The 26095-nt window shown below is 34.7% G+C and overlaps 1 protein-coding gene across 10 annotated transcripts in view; it reads left to right on the top strand.

Annotated features, from left to right (window-relative positions):
• LOC114330907 (multiple inositol polyphosphate phosphatase 1-like) overlaps positions 1-26095 on the top strand; it is a 266073-nt gene that overhangs the window by 193895 nt on the left and 46083 nt on the right. For all 10 annotated transcript variants that reach the window (XM_028280345.2, XM_050649106.1, XM_050649094.1 and 7 more), the window contains one exon: positions 24383-24840. In XM_028280345.2, the coding sequence (XP_028136146.1) occupies positions 24387-24840 (454 nt within the window). In that variant the 5' untranslated portion in view covers positions 24383-24386. The remainder of the gene's footprint in view (positions 1-24382; positions 24841-26095) is intronic.

Raw genomic sequence — 26095 nt, 5'->3', positions numbered from 1 at the left:
GTTACCTTTGGAGCTACCTAAAGTCCTAATTCAACATCGATAAACCGGCTACGATTGAGGCAGTGGTGGCCAATATTTCTCGAGTCATTGGTCTAATTCCAATCGAAAAGCTCAAACGGGCAATTGAGAATTGGAACTTCAAGAATTAACCATCTTAACCGCAGTCACGGTCAACATTTGAAAGAAATTATCTTTAAGAGGTGTAAAGAATGGTTCTTTTGTGTGATTTTCAAATAAAATTCATTTTTTAATCGTTTTTTCTTTTTGAAAAAAGTACTTCTAAACGAATCACCCTTTATCATATTATATTTATATTGAAATTACTTATAACAACTATAACAATTAAGAAAAAAGTACGATTTGACTAGAATATTCGGATCTTTGTCTTTCTGGTGTACCTACTGGCCAAACCTCCGAACGGGGCTGGGCATGCTGAGCTTTTTGTAATTGATGCTTCCCCTCTCTTCTTCACCTCCAAGGTATGAAAATTGTCCACATTTCCAATCGTATTGTCGTTCAATAGTATTGTCGGCGTATTCTAGATCGCTTAGGCCTGTAGTTAGCGTTCATTGTATGCCTCTTGTGTTGGAGTCTGGTTTGAAGAGAACATAGTCTGTTATATATTGAAAAGACACAGAGAAAGCATGTCTTTGTCTCAATCCACTGAGAATGTCAAATCCATCACTATTGATTCCGTTACGTGTCATGCTGCATTTTGCGTCAAAATATACTAACTTTATAATAGACATTATTTTTTGCGACATATTTTCCAGAATTTTCCACACAGCAGCATGTGGTAAGTGGTTAAAGGCACCCTCGAAATCGACAAAAACCAGGTATAATGGTGTGTTTAGAGCTGCATTCCCCGGACAAATTTCCCGGGAAATCAGTAAAAAATGGAAATCCCGATTCCCGGGAATTATTGCAAATTTCCCGGGATTTTTTAAAATATTTTATTTTAAATTATGAGCGGAGATATTACTAACTTAAAATAAATAAATGATTCTTATACAATTATTATCTCTCTCTGCTTAATAATCATTTTAAATTATTCCACTTACAATATTTATTTTTCAATTATACCTAATATTTTAAACCTTCCAATTTTGGCGTTAAATCAGAATGTATAATTGTATCATATCTGTCAGCATAAACATTCTTTTGTTTATTCGATGATCTGATTCATTTGGAAGTATCCAGAATTATAACATAAATATTTATTTTGAATTAAAATATACATCAATTAGGATATACTCGTACATAGGAAAAATACGTTATTATATTGGTGCAAATCAGCTGACCGGACGTTTAAAAAAATTACTCACTGCACTAAAAAGTATCAGACCTACATCAACAGAAAGTCTGTTTTCAACTTCAGCAAATTTCTGTACAAAAAAAGAACCACCCTGAAAGATCAAACACTCAACAATTTGTTTTTTTTTAAATATATTTCAATAATAAAAACAACGAAAATTCAGATTAAACACAAATTTATAATTTTTCTATTTTTAAAATTTCCTTTAAAATTTTGAAGTTCTCTCTAAACATTTTTAATTTGTAATCAAATTTATACGTTTTTATACGTTTCTATACTAATTGCATTGAAAAATTAAAACGAAAACAATTTCTTCTTCTTATTTTTAAATTTCCCGATTCCCGGGAATTCTTGGGAAATCCAAATTACCGACTCCCGGTTCCCATGAAATCAAAAGGGGGCTGGGAAAATGGAGCTCTAGGAACGCTCTAGGTGTGTTTCGTTCGAATGATTGTTCCATTACCACTCTGACAGTATTGATGTGGTCTATGCGGGAGGACACTTGGATCTCACCTAACGGACGACACCGAAATCAAATCGATTACATAATGATTAAACATCGCTGGAAAACATCTATTAGCCAATGTAAAACACGACCTAGCGCTGACTGCGGCTCTGACCACCAACTTCTTTTTCCAACGCTAAAGCAAAAATTCAAGGCATGTGCTAGGATCCGAAACAAGAGGATATCAACAATAAAAGATACACAACAATTTAAAAGCCAATGTAATGAAAGATTCGAAAATATTTTACCAACTATCGCCACTCATGATTCCGAAAAGATTTGGTTATCTTTTAAAATACCTTGATACAAACCTTGGCTGACTGCGAGGCACAGAACCTTGACCTCGTTGAAGAACGTAGAAAATTTAAAATTGCTGGAATCGAGAACCCTCTCAGGAATTCCCAGTACCGACAGCTATCTAGAGCTATTCAGGCTGCTTGTAGACGAGACAAAAACAAGCATATAGAGAAAATCTGCAGAGAAATTCAACTACATGCCGACACAAATAACACCAAAGAACTCTTTGATAAAGTCAGACTACTCACACGTAAATTCAAGCAGAAATCTTGGTCTATCAAAGATGATGAAGGTAATGTACAGACGGATTTGGACAAGGTTATTGATGTTTGGAGGGCGTATTGTAAGTCTTTATACGCCAATACGGACCAGATGCCAGCGGACACCCCGTTTGTACCTGACTGCCAGACCTCCACTTTCCATTCTCCTTCAACAGAGACACACCACACTAGTTTTGAATCTGAACCTGACATACTTTTTTCCGAGGTGGAATTCGCTTTAAAAAGACTTAAGTTAAACAAAGCAGCAGGATATGATCTCATTACTGCAGACGTCTTGAAGCATCTTCCGGAATGTGGAGTGAAAATATTACATCGATTGTGTAATGAAATATGGCACACAGGCGTCTGGCCTGAGGATTGGAGAAAGACCATAATCATACCTCTTCATAAGAAAGGTTCAACAAATAATTGTAACAACTACAGGCTATTAGCTCTAATATCACACGCCAGTAAGGTGATCCTCTACATACTGCAACGGCGTCTAGAAAATTTCATAAGTTGGCAAATAGCACCTGAGCAGGCTGAATTTGTAAAGGGCAGAGGTACTAGAGAACAAATCCTTAATGTAAGAAACATCATAGAAAAAGCCAGAGAATACCAGATCCCGATATTTATGTTTCGTCGATTATACAAAGACCTTTGATAATGTTAGATGGGACAAACTATGGAACATATTGACGACAATGGGTGTACCGAAACACTTGACTCACCTTATTAGCAAACTGTACCAAGATAACCTGGCATATATTCGAATGGACGGATACCTGTCTGACAAATGCACTTTGGAGAAGGGAGTACGCCAAGGATGTGTTTTATCTCCCTTATTATTTAACATCTATTCGGAGTTCATAATGAGCAGAGTCTTGGATGGTTGGGAGGGAGGAGTAAACCTAGGTGGTGTTAAGATCTCTAACTTGCGTTTCGCAGACGATACTACACTTCTAGCCTCTACTCCAGAAGAAATTATTGAATTATTAAAAAAACTCGAGGTAGAAAGTGCTAAATTTTGACTCATGGTTAACTACAACAAAACCAAAATCATGGTTATTGATCGCCAACAACAGTTTCCTGAAACCCAAACTATTGCGGGATGCGAGGTAGTCTCATCTATGATATATCTTGGAGCTCTAGTTAACAACACAGGCACTTGTGAACCCGAAATTAGAAGACGCATTCAACTAGCAAGAGCAGCAATGAGTGAACTAAACGGGGTCTGGCGTGATCGTCACATTACTATGACAAACAAAAAGAGACTCGTTTCAACTCTGGTCTTTTCCATATTTTACTATGCATGCGAGACGTGGACAGTCAAAGAATCAGATAGACGACGTATAGACGCCTTTGAAATGTGGACATGGAGACGCCTGCTTCGAATTCCATGGACGGCTCGCCGTACAAATGTCTCGGTTCTGGATGAAATTAAACCGGATCAGCGTCTCTCCAGTACCGTTTACTCTAGAATTTTAAAGTTCTTTGGTTCTTTGGTCATATCCATCGGAGTGATCACAAAATGGAGCGGTTGGTGGTCCAAGGAAGGCCTCAGACTCAACGCCAACGCGGAAGATCTCCACAGCGATGGGCGGACATTACTAAAAAGCTTCTCAACAAACAGTATACTGAGGCAATACATGTAACTGATGACCGCGACCAGTGGAGAAATATTATCAATCAAACTGTCCGAGCTGCTGAAGCCCAATTATGAACCACAACACATCTATTAAGATGTTAATGACTATGATGATGATGCGGGAGGATTTTGGCCTAAAGTCTACTTGATTGGCCTGAAATTCAACTTTATTATTCTTTTCAGTGTGATGCTCGACAATCTCTCCAGTTTTTGAACAGCGTGAAGCGTGAAGTCGTCCTTTTTATACTAAAATCACAATAAAGATGCACTAGAAATAAACAAACCAAGACACTTGAATGTTACGAGGAGCACTCCCAAATCATGATTTACAATTTATATACAAATCATGATTCGGGAGTGCTCCTGGTAACATTCAACGTGTCTTGGTTTGTTTATTTCTAGTGCATCTTTATTGTGATTTTAGTATAGGAATTTTTATAATGTTAACTTTTTTCCAGTCTTCTGGAATGCGGATTGTTTCCCACACCTCTCTGATTATGGAGAGCAGAAGTTCCACAGTTAGATGTGGGTCAGCTTTTAGAAATTGGGCAGCAATTTGTTGGTTCCCGGGACTTATTGTTCCTTAAATATTTGATGGCCGTTATTATCTCCATTTCGGATGGGACTTCGGAAAATATATGTCAATCTACATTCTCCGAGTCTTCGACAATTTCATCTATAGGTACGTCGTTAAGTACGAACTTCCTTCTTTCAAGATATCATTTTTATTTCTTCCTTTTCGTTGATAAAGTTTTAAGCTTCATCTTATTGCTATTCTTTTTTGCCTTTTTCTTTTTTACCAAATTTTTCCTCAACTATCTCTGTCAAAACATCTGCCACCAGCTATTAATCTTGTTTTAAATTGAAGTTAGTCTCTAAATATATGTCTTCCTTTGTGCGTTCTTCTTCTTATTGTAGTGCCTATTTGTTGTGTTGAACCACGTACGTAGATTCTTCAGCCAGGAAATCCTTCGCCTTCCTATGCGTTCTTAGCTTGTCCAAATTGTATCTTGGCCTAATAAACTTTTGTTCCAACCACAGTTTACTTATAGGTAAAACCATCTTCCCTCATAAAAAAATCCACAAGTATACCTACGTGGACTGCACCTGGTCATAACAAGAGAAAATCAAATAGACCACATCGCCATATTAAAAAGGTGGAGATCATATCCGCTTAATGTATGTAATAAAAGAGGAGCAGACATCGCAAGTGACCATCATCTCTTAATTGGAACCATTAAAATCAAGAAGGCAAAAAACAAAATTACGCGAAACATCAACAGGCCAGACAGACAAGCGGCCTTGAGGGCTTTAAAGAACACAAGGATAACCTCGAAAGCATGTATGGGAATGTCGCGAAGAACTTGACACCCTGGCGGAACATAATGAGGTAAAACTTATTGGTGCCTGGACATCAAGGGATCGCTGGTAATGAGAAAGCTGATGAACTTAGACGAGGATCAGCAACAAGATACTTCGGTCCAGAACCGGCACTGGGAGTGCCCAAAAACACAATCAGAGACCGATTAAGAGGCTGGGTACGAAGACAGCACAAAGAATACTGGGAAGAAATTCCCAAGCAAAAGCATGCGAAGAGATTTATAACTCAGACTTGCGCAAAAAGAGCTGAAGAACTGTTCAAAATGAACAGAAATCAGCTCAAAATCACTACAGGTTTCTTAGCTGGACACTTTCCAGTAAAAGGACACCTACACACGAGAGGACTATATAACGGAGATCTCAGTTGCAGACTGAGACGAGACCTTAATAGAGAGACCGAGACAGTCAGATATTTATTGTGCGCTCTTGTGGGCTCTGGACCGCAACAGACAAGCAATATATGGAGACTGCAGACCAAGTCCGACAGTATATGGCACTAACCCAATGGACCTTTACATGCTAGTGAAGGGCACTACTATATTGGATTGGGTGTCATGAGAACAAATGGAAGAAAGCAAATAAGCTAAAAAGCTGCAGTGCGACCGAGGTGCATGCACGGACGGCTTCCAGGAAGAAAAAAAAACATCAACAGGCGAAGACACATTTCGACGCCTTTAATCATTCGATAAATACAGCTCATATAGGCTATTGATTATGTACTATAGAAAGGAACTACACGTTAACGGGGTTTTATTATTTCATATGGTCAATGAATCTATATATATGAAAAAACCGCGGAGTGCTACCATTTAAAGGGGTGCGTTTTTGAGAAATGGGTGTATTAGTCCCTGGGCACAGGTTACATTAGGGTGAGTTCTATGCACTTTTGGTACAAACACGTCTACATAAAAATTGTTCCTGGTTAAATTTCCTATCTAAATATAACTTTTTAAAGTCAAAGATATTTTTTTTTACAAAAATATATTCAAAAGAAAAAGCACAAAGAAACCCAAAAGAAAGAAATTTTGTTTTTTGTCCGATAACTTTTGTCCACAGGGATATAGGTATAGACATTGCTTCACAGAAAAAAAACTTACATATTTTCTCTTTAAAATGTTTGGTAGAGGTCATCAGGATTTACACTTTTCGAAATATGATTTTTCAAAGTTCGCCACTCACAGCAATTTTGGGCAATTTTCCTTGTTATTTCGCAAATATTGTTCTGTAACTTTTTTCTACCTAACTTTAGGTATATGCAATGGTACATGTAAGAGGAATAGAAATCAATTACCTTTAAAATGGTCTACTGTATATTGTTGTACGACTTCTTTTAAAGAGGTTATCTTTTTTAAGACTTTATACTTTTAACGAGTTTTTATATTTTTTACGATTATTTTTTAAATGTCCCATTATAACTTTTTTTCTATATTATGGTATATATTATATAATAAAAAAAAAGAAAATTCTGTTTACTTTAAAATTGTGTATTATAAAAAATTCTAGGGTTATTTTTGAATAAGATATGCTTTTTCAAATTGTAATAAGTACTTGCAACGATTTTTGATTTTAGGATTATTTTTAATTTCCTCATTATAACTTTTTTATGTGATTGTGTGTTATGATTAAATCTTATTTTTTATAGGTAATACTTTGGATTCACTTGACTCGGCCGGGCAAACTTCAAAATATGGATTAATTCCAATATTTACTGTCAAAGCTCCTACAAAACAAGCTTTGCTTGAAAAAATAGCATGTAAATGTACCAAAGGATGTACAAAAAACTGCGGTTGTAGGAAGATAGGAATTAATTGTTCAATATTCTGCAAAGGATGCATGTGCATGGGTGCTAATTGGGGGAACTCTAAGATAACTGAGTTGTCAGAAGAAGATATTGAAGCTAATGCTAACGAAGAGATGGACTTTGATTTTGAAAATTTTTTAAATGTCAACGTTTAAATAATTTTAACTAAAGTGACGTTTTTTAAGACTAATGTTTATGTATTTTTGTAAAAAAATAATTTTAAACAATACAGGTAAAAAAATATCAAAGAATCACTCGGTTTCCATTATGTATTTAAATATAGATGATACACATGGGCGCCCATACTCATGGGCAGGGGGGGCCGTGGCCCCCCCTAGCTTTTCGGGTGCTGTAGACTATATATGGTTATCCGAAGTATACAAAATATAATGTGCAACATCTTCACGTCTGCCCCCCCCTGAAAATTTTTGTATGGGCGCCTGTGATGATTTTTATTTTAAACCACCATTTTAAAGAACAGAAAGTAAGCCCTCTTTGTTTCGCAATATATAGATAGTATATTCATGTACAAGGAAAAAAAAGTTATAATGAGAAATTTCAAAAATAATCGTAAAAAATGTAAAAAATAATATTTTTTTATATTAGGTATTATATAATATATAATATATAATATAATAATTTTATTTTATTTTTATATTATATTATAAAAAAATCGTTAAAAGTATAAAACCTTGAAAACCCATAATTTCTTTAAAAAAAGTCGTACAACGTTATACTGTAGACCATTTTAAAGGTAATTGATTTCTATTCCTATTACGTGTACCATTTCATATACCTAAAGTTACGTAGAAAAATGTTACAGAACAATATTTGCGAAATAACAAGGAAAATTGCCCAAAATTGCTGTGAGTGGCGAACTTTGAAAAATCATATTTCGAAAACTGTAAATCATAATGACTTCTACCAAACATCATTTTAAAGAGAAAATATGTAAGTTTTTTTTATGTAAAGCAATGTCTATAACTATATCCCCGTGGACAAAAGTTATGGGACAACAAACAAAATTTCTTTCTTTTGGGTTTCTTTGTGCTTTTTCTTTTGAATATATTTTTGTAAAAAAAAAGTACATTTGACTTTAAAAAGTTATATTTAGATAGCAAATTTAACCAGAAACAATTTTAATGTAGACGTATTTGTACCAAAAGTGCATAGAACTCACCCTAATGTAACCTGTGCCCAGGGACTAATTCACCCATTTCTCAAAAACGCACCACTTTAAATGGTAGCACTCCGCGGTTTTTTCATATATAGATGTCCATTGACCATATCAAATAATAAAACCCCGTTAACGTTGTAGTTCCTTTTAGTTATCTTATTTTGAATATAATCAATAGCCTAATATTATTTGTTGATTTTCTAAATACTCTTTTAGTACATCCTCCTCCTCTATATTTTCAGTCATATCCCTTTTTTGGTCCGACCATCGTACTGGAGATCTTCCTTTGAATCTTTTGCCCGCTACGTTGCCTTCAACTAGCATTCGTTTCATGCCTTCTCTTCTTCTAGTTATAAATATGTCCAAAATATCTCTGTATATTTTGGTTGATAGTTGTGGTAAACCTAGTTTTCAATGCAAGTTCTGTTAGTGTTGAATTATTTGTGCGATGTGCGGTACACAGTATGCGCAGCATTCTACGGTAAACAGTAGACTCACATTTGAAATGCCATTATACGCTTTGAACTGTATGTTGAATATATTATAGCCCAATCGGGATAGCATTTGACCTTGCATTAGGAGCTGCCCCAAATTTTATTTTGTCAATCTTTAGAGGGGGGTCAATAGTAGTGTAAATTTAAAATCTCGACTGAATTCCACCGTTGCGTTAGCCGCCATCTTGATTTTAAACGAGAACCGTTTTTGCTCAATATCTCCGCCATTTCCGACTTTTAGATAAAAAGTGTACATACTGAAGTTGTTGAAAATACGATTTTCTATAATTTCGTTTATTATAATTTTTTTCGTGCGGTCGATATTTTCCGAGTTATGGGGGGGGGGGAGGAGGAAATACTGTCAGTTGAAGCATAATTATTGAATTATTGAATTATCTCGTTTATTATTAGTTTTACAACAAACATATACCTGTACAAAAACAAAGAGAATTAAATTTTGTACAATTTTGATCTCTTTAATTTTTTTGATAAAATCAATATTTAAGGTAGTACGTACGCGGTAAAGGTGCGAGGGTAAGACCTGATTGATTTTATAGCAATTGTTTTTGTTCAATATCTCCGCCATTTTCAACTTTTCGACAAAAAGTGTAAGGACTGAAATAGTTGCAATTACGATTTACTACAATTTTTTGAGAAAATCAGTGGCGGGTCTAGGAGGGGGGAGGGAATCTCCCCAACAGGGTCCAAAATTTAAAAAAATTGTTGGAATATAAAAACATATATTAGCTGCCATGAAACTTAAAATATCGACAGACAAATTCAACCAATAAAACCCGCTAGTTAATAAATTGAAGTGAACTTAATGCATAATGATATTATTTATGTCTTTTATGCACTTAGTTTGGTTGGTGTTTCATTGGAAGTTTCAAAAATTGTATAAAATATTATTCTCTTTATTTTTGTTTATTTACAATTATGTCAAGTTAATAATAAATGAGACAATTCAATAATTATGCTTCCCCCCCGCTTCCAATATTTTCCCCCTTAACTCGGAAAATATTGATCGGATAAAAAAATTGTGCAATAGAATATGTAGGAAATTGCATTTCCAAAAATTTTATTTCCTACCGTTTTTGTCGAAAAGTTGAAAATGGCCGAGATATTACGCAATAACGGTTCTCCTTTAAAATCAATAATATGGCGGCAAATGGAACCGCGGAATTCAGTCGAGATTTTAAATTTACACTACTATTGATCTCCCCTATTGGATGGAATTATAAAATTTGAGGCAGCTCGGAAACAAGATTCAATTCAATAATTATTATGCTCCCCCCACCACTTTTTACTATTTTTCCACTTATCTCGGAAAATATCAACCGCATGAAAAAAATTGTTAAAAATAAATTGTAAGAAATCATATTTGGAACAATGTTAGTTGAAAATAGCGTAGATGTTGAACAAAAACAATTGCTATAAAATCAATCGGGTCTAAGCTCGCGCAATCACCGCATACCTAGTACCTTAAATATTAAAAAATGAAAGACATCAAAATTGTGTAGAATTTAATTGTCGCTATTTTTGTATAGCTACATTTTTGTCGTAAAACTAATAATAAACGAGATAATTTAATAATTATGCTCCAACTGTCTTTATTTTCCGCCACAACTCGGAAAATATCGACCGCACGAAAAAATTGTAACAATAGAAATGATAGAAAATGACATTTTGAACAATTTTGGTTGGTATAGTTTTTGTTGAAAAGTTGAAAATGGCGGAGATATTGAGCAAAAGCGGGTCTCGTTTAAAATCAAGATGGCGGCTAACGAAACGGCAGAATTCAGTCGAGATTTTAAATTTACACTACTATTGACCCCCTCTATAGATCAGAAAAATAAAATTTGGGGCAGCTCCTAATGCAAGTTTAGGCCTGTTATTCGTCTAACCCGACTGGACTATTAGGAGATATTATACATCCCTGTGGAACTCCAGATTTCAACTTGAAGTTTTATTCTAGTAGGTACATATCTTCTTTTAAATGTGTAATGAGGTTTGTAGGGGATTCTAAATTTATATTATAATACTCCAACACATTGCAGACCGAGAGATACTTTAAATGTAAAATTTATGAATATTTTTATAAATTTTATTTCCAGTTTTAATTTAAAATCCTCTGAATCTTAATAGACGAGGGCATTTAGCGCAAAATAAATAAATTTTTAAATACAGCACATATGACTTGCAGTTTTTTGCATCATGTTCATGATGACGTCAGGAAAACAGTCTACTATTCACAAATGGGTGGAAATGCATAATTGCACTGTAAAGTGCATTAAAATGCATCCAAAATTGCATAAATATAAAAATAAAGTCAAAATCAGTATACTAAGGAACAAAATTTATTATTTGGGGTGTTTTTGGGGTCACTGAATATGATTACGCAATCAGAACTGACCCCCCAAATTACCTGGTGCCCAAGGTCAGTGCAAGAGACGTCATCTTCTGGAGTTTCGATGGTTATCGGCATTAAATCGATGCAAATGGATTGTTTACGAGTTTTAGGGGTCACTAAGTACTAATATGCCATCAGAATCGACCACCGGATGACCTGGTGCCCAACCTGGACGCCATCTTCTGGAGTTTCGAGTGCTTTCGGTATTAAATTGATGCAAACGGATTACTCACGGGTTTTTTGGGGTCGGAAACACGAATATGATATCAGAACTGAACTCCGGAGTACCTGGTGCCCAGGGTGGCTACTAGGGCACGTCATCTTCAGGGGTTTCGAGGGCTTTCGGCATTTAATTGATGCAAATGGATTACTGGAGGGTTTTTGAGGTCGCTAAACACGAATATGCCATCACAAACAACCCCTGTGCACCTGGTGCCTAAGGTGGCTACAAGGGACGTCATCTTCTGAAGTTTTAAGGAATTTCGGCATTAAATTGATGAAAATAAATTACTCGTGGGTTTTTGAGGTCGGTAAACACTAACATGTCATCAAAAAAGACCATCGAAGAACCTGGTGCCTGGGGTCACTGCAATTGTCGTCATCCGCTAGGTGAGGTTTTCGGCACTATATTAATGCAAACAGATACTTATAGGTTTAATTGGATGCTGAACACGAATACACCATCAGAACAAACACCGGAGGACTTAGTGCCAAAGGCACATCATCTTCTGGAGTTTCGAAAGTTTTAGGTACTCAATTGATGCAAACAGATTACTCACGGGTTTTTGGGGTTGCTAAACACAAATAAGCCATCAGAAGAGACACCGGAGCATCTGGGCCTAAGGCACGTTATCCTCTGGAGTTTTGAGGGTTTTTGGCATTAAATAGATTCAAACGGATTACTCATGGGTTCTTGGGGTTGCTGAAGACAAATACGCTGTCAGAACAAACACCGGATCACCTGGTGCCTAAGGTATATCATCTTATGGAGTTTATAAAAATTTTGGTACTAAATTGATGTAAACGAATTGCTCATGGGTTTTTGGGTTTACGGAATACGAACTCTACTATGTTCATCTATTTAATTTTTTTACATGAGTTTTATTATGCGTTGGCATTATTAGTGATTACCGTAATCAGTAGATACTCCAGAATTCCTCATGTAAGCCGTATTCGTGTTCAACCCCAAAACCAAAAAGTAATCCATTTTTCATCAATTTAGTACCGAAAACTCTCTAAACTCCAAAAGATAACGTGCTTTAGGCACCAGGTGCTTCGGCGTCTGTTCTGATGGCGTTTTCGTGTTCAGGTATCTGAGAAACCCATGAGTAGTCCGTTTTCTTCAATTTAGTACCGAAAACACTCAAAACTCCAGAAGATGACCTGTCTTAAGCACCAGATGCTGCGTGGGTTGGGTCTGATGGCATATTCATATTTAGCAACCCCAAAAACTCAAGAGTAATCCGTTTGCACTAATTTAGTACCGAAAACTATCGAAACTACAGAAGATAACGTGCCTTAGGCACTAGGTACTCTGATGACGTATTTATGTTCAGAAACTCCAAAAACCCATTAGTAATCCATTTGCATCAATTAAGTACCAAAAACCCTCGAAACTCCAGAAGATAACGTGCCCTAGCTATCAGGTGCTGTCAGGTGCTATCAGGTGTCTGTCCTGATGACGCAATCTTGTTCAACAACGCCAAAATCGGATTAGTAAGTAATCTCGAAGCCCCTAGATGACGCCCCTAGCAATAATCTTGGGCACCAGGTTCTCCGGGATTCGGTTCTGATGGCATATTCGTATTTAGCGACCTCAAGAAACACTCAGTAATCCATTTGCGTCAATTTAATGCCGAAATTTCTCGAAACTCCAGAAAATGACATCCCTTGCAATGACCCTGGGCACCAGGTGCTCCGTGGGTCTGTTCTAATGGCATATTCGTATTTAGCGACCTCAAAAACTCCCCAAGTAATCCATTTGCATCCATTTTATGCCGAAAATCCTCGAAACTCCAGAAGATGTCGTGCCCTAGTAGTGATCCTGGTCACCAGATACTCCGGAGTTCAATTCTAATATCATATCCGTGTTTAGCAATCCCAAAAACACGTAAGTAATCCGTTTGCATCAATTTAATACCGAAATCCCTCGAAACTCAAGAAGATGACGTCCCTTGCAGTGACCTTAGGCACCAGGTGATCCGGGGGTCGGTTCTGATAGCGTATTCGTGTTCAGCGACCTTAGTATATCCTTTGATCCTTAGTATACTGATTTTCGTGTATATTCGTGTTTAGCGACTCAAAAACCCCCGAGTAATCAATTTTTATCAATTTAATGCCGAAATCTCTCAAACTTCAGAAGAGGACGCCCCCTGCAGTGAGCTTGGGCTCCAGGTGCACAGATAGTCGGTGTTGATCCGTTTACCCGTAAGTAATCCGTTTGCATCAATTTGATACCGAAAGCACTCGAAACTCCAGAAGATGACGTCCCTTACAATGGCCTTGGGCACCAGGTGATCCTAAGGTCTATCCTGATGGCATCTTCGTGTTTAACCACCTCAAAACCCCCCGAGTAGTTTACATCAATTTAGTGCCGAAATCCCTCGAAACTCCAGAAGATTACGTGCCTTAGTAGCGACCCTGGGCACCAGGTACTCCGAAGGTCAATTCTGATATCATATTTGTATTTAGCCACCCCTAAAACCCACGAGTAATCCATTTCCATCGATTTAATGCCGAAAACCATTGAATCTCTAGAAGACGACGTCTCTTGTCGGGACCTTGGGCACCATCGTATTCAGTGACCCTAAAGACCCCCCAAATAATAAATTTTGTTCTTTAGTATACTGATTTTGACTTTATTTTTATATTTATGCAATTTTGGATGCATTTTATGCACTTTACAGTGCATTTCCACCCATTTTTGAATAGTAGACTTTTTTCCTGACGTCATCCTGAACATAATGCAAAAAACTGCAAGTCTCTAGGTGCTGTATTTAAAAATTTATTTATTCGGGTGTTTTTAGTGCTAAATGCCCTGGTCTATCAACAAAACTATACTAAATAAAAATATTTTAGCCAAAAATGCAGATACAGTTATGCTAAACCACCGTACGTTTCCGTTAAGTTTCATAAGTAACACTAACGACACAAACACCTTGTGTACACTCACAGGGAAAATTTATTGTTTGTGACATTCATACACAAAGACAATTAAAATGTTTTAGGATGCATTAAAACTGTAAATATAATTCATAAAAGCAATAATTGTTTTAACAAGGAGGTGCTGACAATTTTTTTTTTATTTTAAATAGTTAACAGAACTATTCCCAGTATTTTCGTAAAATCGTAGAACAATAAGCTAATTTTGTGCGACCATTAAATATAATAATAATAATAATAATAATAATAATAATTCATGAGTTTTGGGGAAATCAACTTTCCACACCAGCTGCTCTTAACAACAATGCTGGATGGATAGAAGATACGACACAGAACTGCCAACACTACATTACTACCCTTTACGAACCCTTCACTACTGAAGAGGTCTCAAATATCATCAAAGAGCTTCATAACTGGAAATCTCCTGGACCAGATGGAGTTCAAAACTTTTGGCTCAAGAAGTTTTGGAGTGTTCATGAATGCTTATCAACATTAATTAATCATGTTATTTCTAATCCGCAGGATATACCAGCATTCCTAACTCAGGGTACCACTTATTTAATACCGAAGGATCAAAATAACACCCAAGATCCAGCCAAATATCGCCCAATTACTTGTCTTCCAACTTTGTATAAATTGGTCACATCCTGTGTAGCCCGGCGTATCTACCAACACTGTGCTCTGAACAATATCATAGAACCTCAACAGAAAGGATGCGCTAAGGGTTCCATGGGATGCAAAGAACAACTCATCATCGACTCAGTCATTTCTAACCAGGCATATTCCAAAAAGAGGAATCTTTTTACTGCCTTCATTGATTACAAGAAGGCCTTTGATTCAGTGCCGCATGAATGGCTTATAGATATATTGAGAATATATAAAGTCGATGATAATATAGTGACCTTTTTAGAGCATATAATGACAGAGTGGAAAACTAGAATTCACCTTCAAATACCTGGTGAAATTAACATCGAAACTGAAAATATCGCAATCAGCCGGGGCCTGTTTCAAGGAGATTCGTTAAGTCCTCTGTGGTTCTGTCTAGCTATGAACCCACTATCTCAGCTATTGAACTCCCCAGACGCAGGTTTTAGCATCAAAAATAACAACAATGTGGTGGCGAAGCTTAATCATTTATTGTACATGGATGATTTGAAATTAATGGCTTCCACTCGAAACCAACTCGATGAGATGCTAAAAACTGTAGAAACTTTTTCTAATGATATTAGTATGCACTTCGGACTAGACAAGTGCCGTATTTTAAATATAGTCAGAGGAAAAGTACAGCCCGGAGGATTCGATATGCAAAATGGCCAGAACATCGAGGCCATGGGTGAAAACGATATGTATAAATATCTTGGAGTAAAGCAAGCGCGGAAAATTGACCATAAACAAATGAAAACAGAGATAACTACAGAGTTTATACGAAGGGTAAAACAGCTGCTTCGCTCACAACTTAATAGTAGAAATTTGTTTAAGGCACTAAACACCTACGCATGTTCCGCGCTTAGCTATTCGTTTGGCATTGTTAAGTGGACAAAAACGGATATAGAGAATCTTCAGCGAAAAGTAAGAACACACCTCACAAAGGCACAAAAACACCATCCTAAAAGTGCAGTAGAAAGAACAACATTACCACGGAATCTAGGAGGAAGAGGACTTATGGATATAGGTGAGCAATTAGATAAACAAATTGCTAATTTAAGAAATTATTTTCAGTTGCAAGCTGAGACATCTACTTTACATCGCGCTATTTGCGCAGTAGATGACACAACACCGATCAAACTGAGGGAACCAGAAATGCGCATAAACCACCTCACTAAAGACGAAAAAATGCGCACCTGGATGGGTAAACCTCTGCACGGGCGACATCCCAATGAGGTCAGCCAAGACTATGTCGACAATACAGCGTCGAACTACTGGTTGACATCAGGAAAGATGTTCCCTGAAACGGAGGGTTCATTACTGGCCATCCAGGATCAGGTTATACCAACCAGAAATTACCTGAAATATATCGTCAAAGACCCTCAGGTTCAAAACGACAGATGCCGATATGGATGTCAAGCCCAAGAAACCATCCAACATATTACAGGGGGCTGCCAGGCATTTGCTGCAACTGAATACAAGGAACGGCATGACGCAGTGGGAAAAATCCTTCATCAGGAGATAGCTTTCAAGCTGGGACTTCTCCAAACGGACCGTCTCCCGTATTATCAATACGTCCCTGAGAGTATGCTTGAGGATGGCAACTACAAGCTATACTGGGACCGCACTGTGCTCACAGACCAAACAGTGGCACATAATAGACCAGATCTTGTACTAGTTAATAAATTAACAAAACAAACAACACTAATTGATGTGGCGATACCTAACAACAATAATCTACGTAGTAAATTTACTGAAAAGATCGCCAAGTACAGAGATCTGGAAATTCAAATACGAAGGCAATGGAGAATGCAAAGTACCCAGACGATACCGATTATCATGTCTACTACTGGAGTCATTCCGAAAACCCTCCTCGAAAGCATCAAAAAGCTGGGTCTGAATGAACATCTTTATAAGACCATGCAGAAAGCTGTACTACTCGCGACGGCCAGAAGTGTACGGAAATTTTTGGGAGATACACCTGCATTCCAAGTCACCTAGGGCTCGATAACACGGAAAGAGTCCCACCAGAGCTCAATCCTTTTGATACCGTAGGTATCTGGGATGAGTCAATTTTCCCCTTAGAGGGAGTGTGAGCCGTATGGCTAAATCTGGATAATAATAATAATAATGTTTATTTACTTCTCATTATGCTCTCATATATAACAATATTATAATAGAATAATTCAATACTAACATAATTACAAATTAATTTTAAGTTAAATATTTTCACATATAAATAAATAGTAAATAAACCAAAAGAAGAAATTCCCTGAAGAACCAGAGGTTGTGCTCAGGGATTACATTATTCAAATATTAAACATTAACAATACAAAAACGCATAACAAATATTAAAAATTAACAATACATAACTCATAACAACTCATAATGCATAACAAATATATTATATATTAGTAGTTATATTATAAATTTAATTAAAGATCGCATTCAAAAATTCAGTTCCAGTGTTCTTAATAAATTTTTTAAAAATGGATTTAATCATGTTGAATGAGTTTATTTTTCTCAAATATATTTTATAAATTTCGGGTAAATAATTAAATATTTTAGGAATATAGTATGTGAAATTATGTTTACCAATTGATTTAAAATTATTAATAATTTTTACATAGTCATGAAGTTTTCTTCTAGTGTCGTAATTATGATCTATTGATTTCAATATTTGTTTATTTTTGTATGTATGCAAAATTATGTTTAATAAATATAATTGTCTAATTTTAAAAACACCAGCTTGCTGATAAACAAGTTCTGATGAATATAAGCGAGTTTTTTTTAACATTATTTTTAAAAATCTCCTTTGAAGTATTTCGAGTTTAATCAAATGTGAGGAATATGTTCCACCCCATGCTATAATGGCATATCTAAGACGTGATTCTATTAAGGAATAGTATACCATCTTTAAGAAAGATAAATCAAGAATGTTGCTGAGATATCTAAATCTGTATAGTATCATTCTTAGAGTTTTACATACCATATCAATATGTATATCCCATTTCAAGTGACAATCTATATAAACGCCTAAATATTTTATGTATTCTTTCCTATTTATTTTAATGTACGCCTTATTATAGTTTAGATTTAATTCCATGAATTCGGGTAAATTATTTTTATATATTGAAAATGGTATAAAGTAAGTTTTATCTGTATTAACTGTCAGTAGTTTCCTACTTAGCCAATCTAGAACCTTTACAGTTTCTGTTTCTGCCAAAGTTTTAAGTTCATTCCAAGAATTACTAGTGTAAAGTATAACTGTGTCGTCAGCAAAACAAATAATCTTTCCATTTATTTTCATTGCCGCTAGATCATTTATATATATTGAAAACAATAAAGGGCCTAAAACAGTACCTTGAGGCACACCATACTCAATGGTTCTTTCAGTACTAAGTTTGTTATTAATTTTGACAATTTGTAATCTATTTTTTAAATAACTTTGAAATAGTAAATATGGTATTCCTCTTATTCCAAGATCGCTCAAAGCACTTAATAACTGTTGATGACTAACAGTATCAAATGCTTTCGCTAAATCTAAAAATATTGCTAAAGTAGGAGAACCACTGTCCAGCATCTTATATAAATAATCAGTAGCAGATGTTATAGCATCTGAAGTGGAATATCCTTTTTTAAAACCAAATTGGTTTGTAGAAAGCAGGTTAATGCCTTTTCAAAGATTTTTGCAAGGCTGGTAATAAGTGATATTGGACGATAATTTTGTACTAATTTTTTATCACCCTTTTTAAATATAGGTATAATTACAGCTTTTTTAAAATTGTCAGGACATGTACCTTGTTCAAATATTATATTTATTAAATTAGTTATTGGATCAACAACATAATGGGAAATTATCTTTAACAGATCAGCAGAAATGTTATCTATGCCAGGAGATTTTTTTGGTTTTAAAGAATGAATAATACACTGAACTTCTGATTTTGTTACGGGTTTTAGAAAAAACGTACTATTACATGTAGTTTTTGGAGGATTAGGTGAAGATGGTATTTTAATATTTTTAGCAAGCTCAGACCCTACATTAGAAAAATAATCATTAAAAATATTGCAAATATTTTGACTATCAGTGATTACCTCATTATTTTGATTTAAAATGGAATTAATTTCATTTTTTGTTTGATTATTATCTAATTTTTTAATAGTGTTCCACAGACCTTTAGAACTGTTTTTATATTTTGTGATTTCTGAATGAAAGTAATTCTTTTTTGCCTCAATAATCAGTTTATTTAATTTATTTTTGTAAATTGTATATTCTTTTTTTAATCTTAGGTCATCTGGCTTGTTCATAAATTTTCTGTATAGTTCATTTTTTTTATTAACTGATTTTATTAAACCATCAGTCATCCAGATATTCCTCTTAATCTCACATCTTTTTTTCTTTATTTCTTTTGTATTTTTATTGATTAAAGAAATGAGTGTATCTGTAAAATTATTTAAGAAATCATTAGGGTTATTAGTATTAGAAAAGTAATCCCAATTTTGAAAACTAAGATCTTTTTTTAAATCATCATAATTAATTATTTTCCTAAATTTAGTTTTGTATTCAATTTTATTTTTTTCAAAAGAAAAACTTACAAATGTTGCTTTATGATCAGTCACAGAGAGATCCAGAACAGCTGATAAAGCATTATGGTTGATACAAAACTTACTTTTTATAAAAATGTGGTCTATACAACTACGATAATTCCCCTGTACTCTAGTATTTTTATTTATTATAGATAGAAAATTATGTTCACTCAATATGCTTAAATACTCAGAAGATTCTGGTGTCATGTTTTTGATATTAATATTAATATCGCCCAATAAAATATGATAATTACAAACTGATTTTTTAGTAATCTCTAAATATTTATCTAAATCACTACAAAAATGCTCTTCATCTGTTGATGGTGGTCTGTAAATCACTGTTATTATTGTATTTTTATTATTTTTACCTAATATAGTTATCTCTAATACTTTACATACACTAATGTTTACAATTTTCCACGTAAATTTTAAATTCTTTTTTAAATATACAACGACACCATCATTTTGATTTATATTTCCTTGATTATATAAAATATTATAATTATCTATTTGAAATAAAGATATATCAGGAATAATCCAAGTTTCTGTTAGACATATACAGTCAAAATCGAGTGTCATCTGTTGTATATTTAATCGTAGCTCATCTAGATTTTTATTAAGGCTTCTGATATTTTGATGTAAAATGGTAAAATTTTCATTATATTTATCTTTATAAAAATATGTAGTTAATTTATTAAAATCTTCAATATGTTTAGGTTTATGAGTAATTATGGGAATATAGTTTACATCACGAATGTATGGATCCATACTATAACAAAAACTAAAAAAAAAAAAAAAAAAAATTATAGTGAAAACCTGAAAAATAATATTTGTCTTACAAAATTTTAGAATTTATTATTTTGTTTCCTAGTATTAACTCTTTCTTTGGTACCTGAAAAAGAGTTTAGTCTTGATTTTGGCTTTGTTCCTTCCTCGTGTTTATCTTCGTTTTTGTTCTTTTCCAGTCTTAGTAATTCGTTATGTTCTATAAGACTGGAAAAGAACAAAAACGAAGATAAACACGAGGAAGGAACAAAGCCAAAATCAAGACTAAACTCTTTTTCAGGTACCAAAGAAAGAGTTAATACTAGGAAACAAAATAATAAATTCTAAAATTTTGTAAGACAAATATTATTTTTCAGGTTTTCACTATAATTTTTTTTTTTTTTTTTTTTTTTGCCTATCAATTTTTCTTTTTCTTGCAATGTCTTGTTTTTCATAGTTATTCTTCTTCTAGGTGGTCTGCTAGTGTTCGGTTTATCTTTTTTTGCAATCTTTGCAAGTCTATTACACAGCCCAACAAAAAAATTTTGTCTTGCTGCCGAAAAAAAAATCAACTGATTTTAGTTAATTCATCTGTGCTGATTCCAAAAATACAAACCTTTTCTTTGTATCAGCTCTAGTTTTCGAGATATAACATACTCATCAAATACTTAAATATTCTTACATTTCTGTATATTCCACCACTATAATTGCAATATGTTTATAAACAAACTTAACAAATTCTAAGACCAATGGACAAATGGACAAAAGGGCATATAAAGCCTATTTTGGTATTCATTTAGGAGATCAAGATATATCCTGGGCTCCACATGTAATGTGCAAAACTTGTCTTGAAAACTTGCGACAGTGGACGAAATGACAACGAAAATGTTTAAATTTTGGTCCCCAATAGTATGGAGGGAACCAAAAAATAATTTTGACGATTCAGCAAAGACCATCCTAACCTGGATTCAGCAATAAGACCAATCCCCCATCAGCTTAAGCAGATAGGTACCCATTTCAATATTTAGCAGTCTACCAACGTTACCAGAGGATAATGTCGAAATGTTATCTGACGAACTACAGACTAATAGATTTGAGGAAGACGAGAGTGATTTTGAAGGGGATTCAACACGTCCTGAGCGCTTTACTCAGGAAGAGCTAAGCGATCTTATCAGAGATTCCGAGATGCTTACCTCCAGACTAAAAGAAAAAAATATTCTTCACCCAGACACCAAAATTACATACTACCGTAATAGAGAAAAAGATCTTTTGCCTTTTTTTCTCAGCAAGATAATATGGTTTTTTATAACAATATTAAAGGACTGTTAGAAGAAATGGGTGTATCGGAGTATACACCAGATCACTCGCGTCTTTTTAAACGAAGTTTAGAGTGTGTCCTTCTACATAATGGCAACAAATATGGAAGTATACCAATTGGGCATTAGAGTGGAAGAAATGCTCAACAATTTTAACAAATACGGTTGTCATATTAGAATTAAAATACCTCTACAGCCACTTAGACCGTTTCCCAGAAAATCTTGGTGACCTCAGGAACAAGGGAAACGCTTCCACCAAGATATCAAAACGATGGAAGAGAGGTATCAGGGGAGATGGAGTAATCACATGATGGCGGATTACTGCTGGAGTCTTCAAAGGGACCGTCCTTTTAAAGCCTTTGCAAGAAAATCATATAAAAGGAAGTTTTTAGCTGAAGCCGAATAACACATTTTTGCTGTGACGCTGGTTAGGTTAGATGAGAAGTTAAGTTTTTTTGGCAGATATGTGTGATGGTTTTTGTTGTACAATAAATATTTTACTTTTTATTCGTGTTTTGTTTATTTCATGGGTAGCAGCACTAAATATATTTATGTAGGTAGTGCTGCGTTGAATTACCCTATATGTGAGAAATGTGTCTGTTGTCGTATTTTCTAAAAACGATCTGATGGAGCAAATCTGGTGGCATTTTTGGATTCAGCAGACCCAAATTACCTAGAAACAGTAAAAAAATTTCCGGCAGCAAACTGTGTGTTTACCAGTGTTATCAATCTGTAACACATCTTTAAGGTACTAGTTGTATGAATCACTATATCTTTAGGAACCACTCGCATTTATACAACATACGCCTTATAATATTTTGTATATAAAAAAAGTTAAATAAAGTTTGCCATTTAAGTGGGTACTTCCCATTTTTTAATTTAATTTTCCATTTGTATCGAATAAAAGTTTCCTATGTTTACGTAAGGAATACGAATCTGCAATAAAAAATGGGGCTCCTATTTAATTTTTTAAAGTAACCCCCCACCCCACCTCCGTGGGGGGTCGTGTTTGGTGTCATTCGATAAAATTTTCAAAAATGTTGAATATGTTTATTTTTTGAGTTTTTCGATCTGATGTTCATTTCGCGAAATATCGCGGAGTTCCTATTTAATTTTAAATTTACCCCCTTACCTCACCGTGGGGGATCATTCGATAGATTTTTGAAAAATATTGCACACGTATTTTTTAGTTTTTTTTGATCTGACGTTTATTTCTCGAAATATTCGCTTTTTTCTTTTGAACACACATCTTCCTATGCAAAAGAAATCAATTGAAAGGGTTTGAATGTGAAGGTGAAAGTAACTACGTCTGCGTCGGTAAAAAAATATGTTTTAGAAATTTTGTGAGGCTTATATCTGGTCTTTGCTACAGCTGAATACAGGGATCATAAGCATGTCGCTCTTTCTGCATGTCTGCATTAAATACTCTTCTGTCACCTCTTAAAAACCTTTAATTTCGAAGCCACGATACAAAATAATTTACAACAGCAAATAAAATGTAACTTTACTTTTTTTTTAATTCTTGCATGTACATGGAGACTATCAGATTTCATCTGGTATAACTCATGAGTCTTAATCTTCAAACTGCTTTTTCCACTAACACAATTGTTTCGTCCAAAGTAGAGAATCTGTTGGATTGTTGTTGGTTATCGGCATTTACAAGTAGTGAGCCCTGCCCGATGTAGCATACTGCTGTGATACTACCATACCATATCATAGGCGTTCGTTTTTGAACTTTGCGCAAATTTCGCAGGTTTTATATACCTAACTGGTATCTTTAGTACATAACCATGGCACAGTATAAAGAGGGACAGTAGAACCAGTCTCCGAAAAATTGGAAGTAAAATCTGTAGTCGCGCATGGCGACCGCGCAATGTTGGCAGTCGCTTTTGCCCCACTCTCGCATTGCTATTCGCATAGAAACGTACGGCTTTTAACAGGGAAAACCCGCATCCACCACTGGTGAATTACCAATTGCGTACTGCCGGTATTGCTTCCTGAGATCAAAGCGCCGACAGAAGAGTGATTTTACTGTGGAACCTCTATATACTGTGACCATGGTATACAGGATTTATATTAGCATTCAAAGAATAAGAGTAATCCATATTGATTTAATTTTTAAAAGTCTTAAACAAATATTATTCACTTGTATTGTTTTGATTTCGTAAATTAGGTGACATTGCTTCTGCAATGTAGGCCACTCGTTTTGAAAAACAACGGAGTCAGCAATTATGTACTATTAGTAATTCACGGTCACATTCAAGAATGAAATCATAACAAACCATTGGGATTTATTTATAGGTACGTAGAAAGTAAAGAAAGAAATTATTCATTATTCAGAGACCAACGTGGTTAGAGTAAAGACATTATCCATCCCGACACCAACTAGGTTACTGTCATATTTAGTGTTCCAAATAAATATATTTCGGTAATTAGTGTTTCAACTAAATCAGCCCCATCATCGGGGGTAACAACCCCCAGTACCAAGATAATGGGAAACCATTGCCAAATAAAGCCAAGACTAATAATAATAGAGTTTATTTGACATTAACTACTAGTAATAGTGTCTTTAGAAATATTGTATTGAATATTGTATTAATCTATTTTCTTTTTATTTCAGAACCATGATTTACCTGAAAATATCTACGGCATGTCTTTTGCTGATGCTGGTAGCTGCCCAAGATAACTACCCCAACTATAATAACCCGAATAACAATAACAACAACAATAATCCGAACTACAATAATCAGAATTATAATCCACAGAACAATTATGATCGGCAAAACGGTTTCAACAACCCCCAAAACAATTTTAACGGCGATCCAAACTACGGCAGTAATACAAACTACGGCAGCAATCCAAATTATAATAACAATAACAACAATAACAATAACAACAATTATAATAATAATAATCCAAATTTTAACAACCAAAACTTCAATGGTCAACCTACAGATTCAGGAGACTGCTGCGAGGAATACTGCTACGTTGATGACCATGAACCTTATCTGTATTTCGGAACGAAAACGGCATATGACAGTTTGAATAGAAGAAGTGGAAATCAGCATGTTATACCTGGTAAGTTCAAAATAATTTGCGATATCTCAGGTTGAAAATAATTTCTTCAAACCGGCAGTTTACAGGGGAAAGTTGATATTTGCTTTTGAGCAAGTGTTAATAAAATTTTTACTAACAAGCCCGCAAAAACACAAAATACGTATTGTATACAGTAACCGCCAAGCTACTAGACACAAGGGTACATTGAGCTAATACAGTGCTGGACCCTTCACGTTTTTCACTGTTTACTTTTATGTCAAGTAGTCAGAAAATGTATAGAAACCGAATTCGCGATGTTAAGTCACAATGATGACCTCTCGTGAATTTCGGTGGAACTATGTAGTTTCATGGAGCTTTTTAATGCCAGATCGTTGTGAAATTTTGAAATTTCAAACGCACGATATATTTAGTTATTTATGAAACAGTTCGTGAAGTATGGTTTTTGCGCACGCACGCTATGTTTAGAACACGAGCGGTGCGAGTGCAGTTTCATAAAATATTTAGTCTACTCTATCTCATATTATGTATAAGTTCCTAGTTTGTGAAAACTGTCATTATAGATAACACTGCGTGAAGGATTGAAAATGTGCGTGAAGTAACAATGTATTTTAAATGGGGATTACTTTTTCGCACTGTTTTTTGGCACAATTTCATAACGAGCGATCCACAATTATTGGGATCGAAGCTAGCCGTGCAAAAAATTACGTATGTCTTGTTTTAATCTGAATTTATATCATTGGTTTATCAATTCATTTTGATTAACATTATAAAACATAAAAAACAGTCAAAACCTTTAACACAGAACTTTAATCAAAAATAAAAAGAATTAACAAAATTATAAGTAACAATAATAAATAAAAGCAAACAATATGCTGTATATGTCCACCACCAACATCTCTACATAACCTAACTTTTTCTTGTTAAGTTGACGTACACTGCAAAGGTGAGCTAAACTGGAAAGTATATCTGAATTAAGAATATACATGCACTGTATAGCTATCTTTGTAGTTATAATCAAATATCCTTAACTCGCGTTGTCATGGTGATGACATTTGAGCAATAAATTACAACAAAAGTTTTGGCAGTTTTGTGGTTTGAAAGAAGTTAGAATTTTTAAATGTCAAAGTTCTAAAAATTATAGAATAGAAATGAATTCCAGTGACGAAGAGTTACAGTATTTTTATTTGTTTATCGTAGGTAAAATACTGTATGAAACTGTGCGTGAAGTACTTTTTGCGAACTTACGCGATATATAGCACTCGCCCCGCTGTCGCTC

Source organism: Diabrotica virgifera, chromosome 1, assembly GCF_917563875.1.
Source record: "Diabrotica virgifera virgifera chromosome 1, PGI_DIABVI_V3a".
Taxonomy (NCBI): Eukaryota; Metazoa; Arthropoda; class Insecta; order Coleoptera; family Chrysomelidae; genus Diabrotica; species Diabrotica virgifera.
Note: the sequence above shows the minus strand (reverse complement) of the source record. Positions and strands in the feature narration are given on the sequence as shown.